This window comes from Mauremys mutica, chromosome 1 (assembly GCF_020497125.1).
Source record: "Mauremys mutica isolate MM-2020 ecotype Southern chromosome 1, ASM2049712v1, whole genome shotgun sequence".
NCBI classification, from domain to species: Eukaryota; Metazoa; Chordata; order Testudines; family Geoemydidae; genus Mauremys; species Mauremys mutica.
The window spans coordinates 70,535,716-70,541,581 of NC_059072.1; the positions used below are offsets into that span (position 1 = coordinate 70,535,716).

The 5,866-nt window shown below is 50.6% G+C and overlaps 1 protein-coding gene across 1 annotated transcript; it reads right to left on the reverse strand.

Annotated features, from left to right (window-relative positions):
- Positions 1 to 245: 245 nt before the first annotated feature.
- Positions 246 to 1,425, reverse strand: PHLDA1 (pleckstrin homology like domain family A member 1). The gene is made up of 2 exons (XM_045015215.1): positions 943 to 1,425; positions 246 to 380 (listed from the first exon to the last, which is right to left on the reverse strand). Exon 1 carries the CDS (start codon positions 1,423 to 1,425, stop codon positions 976 to 978), a length of 450 nt encoding a protein of 149 aa, XP_044871150.1. The 3' UTR covers positions 246 to 380; positions 943 to 975.
- Positions 1,426 to 5,866: the final 4,441 nt, after the last annotated feature.

A 5,866-nucleotide genomic window follows, 5' to 3' on the forward strand; every position in this document is an offset into this window, starting at 1 on the left:
ATAATGGCCTACATTCAGAAAGGTCTTGCAAATAAGCCTTTTACAAAATCCCTAATAAATAACCATAAAATAAAACACTTTAAAATAAATTTACAGTACATCATGTGTTCTAGAAGCCCCATCATGCCAGATGATCCTTTCCAAGGTTCATAAATAGTATTCAGAGTCCATATGACTTGAAATGTTTTCCCGGCACCAAGGAAGGGACTGTGCAGAAAACTCGCTGGGTTTTCAGGTTGCTGAACTGATGCTCTCCAGTCTGCCTGCTCCCCACCCCGGCTTTCCTCGGTTTGCCAAGTTTGTGGATCCACTGAAATATGTTCACAACAGAAATGTGCTGCTCATCAGTCTCATTTCCTGAAGGGCTGCTTGGATTCAACCTGTGATACAACAACACAGAAGGAAGGGAATCGGAATGAGCTGACAAATGGAGTGTGCACAGATAGCCAACCTGCCTGTGCCTGGAACAAGTTCTCTGAATGACAAATGGTTGGTGCACCGTCCTGCAACAGTGAACCAGGCGCAAACGGATGGGCAGGAGATGGAAGATCATATGGGCTCCTGGCGGAGCATATAAGGACAGGCCAGGACTCGGAAACCATTCACCCGCGGCACGAAAGGCAGCGCTAAATCAGCCGCGCTCCCCGGCTGTCTCTGAAACTCCTCGAAGGTGCTGGGGGAGGAGGAAGGGCTGGGAGCAGAGAAAACTCTTCCCTCCTCCCTCCCCCCCGGGCAGACGGAGTCCCAGGCCGGTAAGTGGGCGACGGTTTGATTTGTAAAGGCTCCCAGTGCCTTGGGAGCGCTTGGGAGCCCACCTGCTTCGCCCTAGGGAGGGATCCGGGGGTTCCCGGCTTGGCTCTGGCGCCCCGCAGCTCCCACGCTCCCCGGCACCCCGGGGCTGGCAGGGGAGGGAGCAGGATTCCTAGGAGCCCGGGGAGGTACCTGGGCTGGGCCGCGGCCGCTCCCTCGGGCGCCCTACGCGGAGTTGGAGGCGCTGCGGAGGCGGTGGCCCGGGTGCTGCTGCTGGACCAGGTGCTGCTGCTTCTGGCGGGTGGACTTGACGGCCAGGATGGCCTGGCGGTTCTTGTACTGCACCAGCTGCAGCGTGATCTCGGCGTTCCAGCCCTGCTCCTGCGGGCCCCGAAAGTCGATCTCCTTCCCCTCGGCCATGACCACGGTGAAATACACGTACTTGCCCTTCCGCTCCACGCAGTCCACCGTCTTCATGTGGGAGAAGTGCAGCTCCTTGATCTTGGCGGCCGGCGGCTCGGCGGCCGGGGGCCCCGGCTGCGGCTGCTTGGGGGGCACGAGGAGCAGCCCTTCCTCGGTCAGGATGCAGCGCTTCTTCTTCCACAGCTGCAGCAGCCCGTCGCTCCGCTTCTCCAGCACGCCCTCCTTCAGCGCCTTGCAGCCGCTCTCCAGCATCCTCCCGGCATGGGGCGGCGGAGCCTCCTCCCGGCGGGGCGGGCAGCAGCCGGGCCCTTTCCTCCCCGCGCCCGCAGCGGATGGCGGCGAGCGGCCAGGCTCCGGCGAAGCCGGGACGATCGTGGGCAGCGAGCGGCTCCGGGCGCTCAGGCTGGCGGCTCCGCCTCGCAGCGCGCTTCGCCCAGCCCGGAGTGACACCCGGCGGAGGGGAAGCCCGGCTCCGGCAAACGCCGCGTTCCCTTCTCACGCCCCCGCTTCCCTGGGTTCCCTTCCAAATATGGGGCTGCCTCGCGGCGCGCTTCCTGGCAGGCGCCTCCCTTCGCTGTCACCCTGGTGGGCTTGGCCCTTGTTCTGGCTAGGGTGGGTCAAGCGCCCTGGGAACTCGGCTCACACTTCGCCTTCATCCGCTCCCCGGCAGTCCGGGGGATGGTTAAACCCGACTACTGCTATTTTCTCTTCTGCTCACACTTTGCTACCGACTAAATAGTTTCATTTATTGTTGCTGTAGCGTCATCAGAGCTCCTGGCCCTCTCCAGAAAAAAACTCAGATCAAAGGCTGAAAAGCTCTCAGTAATAGCTAGGTGTCTTTAGTAATTATTTTTTATTATTATTAAGAGGCAGCTCTCAGCCCATTTACAGTCATAGATGCTGGAACTGGGGGTGCGACTTGAAGTGGTTTTCATCATACACAAGGTTTACAGTTTGGTTCAATGGCTCTCAGCCTCCCCCTCCCACCTACAAATTGTCCAGCACGCCTGTTTACAGTAAGAGGGCCCGCTCCTGCGAAGCCCTACTACTCACTAATGCTAATAAACATCATTAAAGTATGTTCCAGATCACAAACCTTTTGTGCCTGTGTCTAATTCACCTTAGAAACCTTATAAGAAACAAATGTGAAATATGGCCAGCAGCATTTATAAAGGGTGGTGATGAACATACACTACAACAAGACCAAAAACTCCAGTCTGGACCCAGCTTAAGTGAAAAAGGAGAGAAAGCCCATTTTTGATCTAGTTTTTTCCTAGGGCTGGTCTTAAAAATTAGATTGACCTAGCTAGGCTGCTCAGGGCTGTGAAAAATGTCATGCCCTGAGCACTGCGGTTAGATCGACCTAATCCTGGATGTAGATACACATGGCTAGGTCAATGGAAGAATTCTTCTGTTGATCTAGCTACCACCTCTCAGACAGGTGGATTAACTACGGCACCAGAAAACCCCCAACATATCAACAGGGGAAGCATCTACACCACAGTACCCAGGAGCTGTGCTGCTATAGCAGTTGTAGTGTAGACAGCCACTGTAGGTTACTTGGACCTACAGTAAAATAACAAAATTGTAAACAGCTGAAGATCCAAGTATTTACTTTCAAAGTGGAACAATATGCATGGGCCTAGACTGATAGTGGAATTACAGCTTTTTGAATTAATGTTTGAGAAGAACAAGGTATAATATGGTGAACTACACTGGATGTCTTAACAGTTTTGACCTATATACTGTCATTCCTGCATAAGTACCCACTCAAACTGCTGTAATTTGTGTGATGGTTCTCGGGGCACCCAGGACTGGGAGTTACCATATTACACCTTGCCTTCAGCGTGAAGAAGTCTGTCTTGCTTATCCCTGGCTCCGTGTCAGCTTCCTAACATAACCAACCTTTCAGACACTCAAGCACTCATCTTGCCAATTGCCAGCCCTAACTTCACCTTGCAGGTTAACAAGAGGTGCACACCAGTCCCCTTTGAATTGTATCCCTATGATCTTCAGCCCCTGATACTGGCTATTCACAGAAATTCCAGATCCTTCACACCCCATGGTGCAGGGAACCCCGGTTTACAAGTTTTACCTTAAACCATTGCTCTTGGAAACCACAGCACTTCTGAGCCCTTATAATAAAATGTTGATTTAAGTGAGAATAAAAATTTAACTAGAAAAAGGGGTTACAACACAAAAAACAAACTGCATACCTTGTAGACTTATCAATATATGAAGTAAGTTTTCCCTTCAAATTTCAGTCTGTTGTAGAGCTGGCTGGTTTCACAAGACTCAGGATCCAAACATTCATGAAAGCCCCTCTGCCCCTCGGGGGACTTCCTCAGTGAATGGATCCAAAATGCTTCCCCCCTTCTGTGTTATACTGAAAACAGTCTTTTGTTTCTATTCAGACAGGGCAAACCTCTGTCTGTTGTAATGATCCTTTTCCACCTCAAAGTGGTTTCAATTGTTTGTGGTTATCTCTGATGGTTTCCCATTGGTAGGCTTGGGAAGGAGCAAGGCCAAACAACTGAAGGCATGGCTACACGTGCAGATGTAGAGCGCTTTGAGTTAAACCAGCCTTTGTAGAGCAATAGGGAAAGCGCTGCAATTGGTCCACACCGACAGCTGCAAGCACACTGGCATGGCCACATTAGCAGCTCTTGCAACAGCCACAGAGAGCAGTGCATTGTAGTAGCTATCCCAGCATGCAAGTGGCTGCAACGTGCTTTTCAAATGAGGGGGCTGGGGTGAAGTGTGACAGGGAGTGTGTTGTGTGTATGTGGGGGACAGAGTGGGTTTGGGGGGGGGGTGAGAGCATGTCAGCATGCTGTCTTGTAAGTTCAGAAAGCAACAGTCCCCTCCCCCCGCCCCTCTCTCTCTCTCACAGCATTCTACAGTAATGGTTGCTTTGTCTCAGAGCAGATAAGCATGCCGATTGTCAGAAACAGAGCTTTCAAAGGGCATATTGGCATTCCTGCAACAATTCCAAAACAATGACAAGAGTGGCCACTTGACTTAAGGGGATTATGGGACGTTTATGGAGGCTGATCAGAGCACAGTAATGCAACACCTTGTTCACACTGACACCCGGGCATTTCAACCAATGTGCGCCAAGTGTTAATCTTCTTGCTGAGGTGGAGTACCAGGACAACTCTAGCCCTGGAGTCAGAGCGCTCAACATGCCTTGCCAGTGTGGACAGGCAGTGAGCTAGGGTGCCCGGGGCTCCTTTAATGTGCTCTAACTCACAAGTGTAGCCAAGTCCTGAGCTTTGCATTACCTCCCCAGCTAAAACAGGGTGGGGTGACAACTCCCCCTGCATGAATGGGTCATCCCTGAGGGCTTGTCTACACTACCAAGTTTTGTAGACAAAACTTATGTGAACACCCAAAAGTCAACAAAACAAAAATCTCCAAAGAGTGTTCACACCTGCTCCCTCTGTCAATAGGTTGTGTCCACATGGGGGACACCATCATCAACAGGGTGAGCAATGCACCATGGGTATGTATCCCACAGTGCAGTGTTGTGGGAAGGAAGAGCTAATCGCTGCACATCTTGGGATTCTCTCTGAGTTCTCCCACAGCCCCCTCAGCTGCTAAGAGCAGCATCATGAGCAGCTCTGTGAGCTCTCCATGTTGAGGAATGTCAAAGCAGCACAGCAGTCTGACCCCCTCCCCCTGCAGCAGTGGGCTGCCTGCTTCTATGTTCCTAGTGCGAGGCAGAACAGGAGCCTTCCAAGGATTTGCTCTCTGTTTGTTCCCCAAAGGGAGCAGCACACATACTTCCTGGAGATTTGAAAGGGGAGGGGCACATGCCCACAGGGCAGCAGAGCTCAAAACACTGAGCAGAGCAATCAGGGCAGGCATTGTGGGATACTGGCAGAAGCCAGTTCTATCGACAAAACAATCAGCAGTGTCTACACTGGCTTTTTGTCAACAATAGCAGGAGGGGAAAAGACAAAAGTCTCTCGTCGGGGTAGAAGGGTTTTGTCACCAAAACTGGGCGTTTTTTTCGACAAAAGTCCCATTGTAGTGTGTACAATGTTGCCAAAAGGCAGTTTTTGGGGACAAAACTTGACAGTGTAGACAAACCCTCAGACATAGTTCCCCTAGTAACTAATTTTTATTCCAGTCCATAAAGAACACTTTAAATAAATACATTATTCCTTAAATATTGCCCCTACATACATCTCGCAATGCTTCTGAGTCTTGACAAGTTACAAGCTTTCTGTAGACAGACGTTACTCTTTATAGACAAACGTCCTGTAAGATGTGTTTGGTGTAGTACGTTTGTAGGGTCTAAAGTAAGAGCTGTTTGCAAGAAATAGGGGCCAAGGGGCCTGTCTCACAAATGGATCCAAAGCTCTACTTACTTTACTGTAGTTCTAATAAATGCTATGCAAGGTTTCTATACGCTCCTAGTTTGCTAAGCTCTTTGGATATATCTGATGTTCAGATGCCTCCTAGTGCCAAACTTTAATACTGCAAGATGGAAAGATTCTGAACCTGATCCTTGAAAATATAAATGATAGGTCCTCTCATTCTTCTGGTATTTTCCCCTATTGTTCGCTTGCCCCGAGAGGTTGCTGATAGAAGAGTGCAGTTGTACAGACATTGCACCTGGGTACACAATATTATAAGGCTCTTAACTATGAAAGCCAAAGACTGATGTGCCTGAAAACCCATAGAA

Coding starts and splice junctions, on each gene's coding strand:
- PHLDA1 (XM_045015215.1), bottom strand. CDS start 1,425: ATGCTGGAGAGCGGCTGCAAGGCGCTGAAGGAGGGCGTGCTGGAGAAG.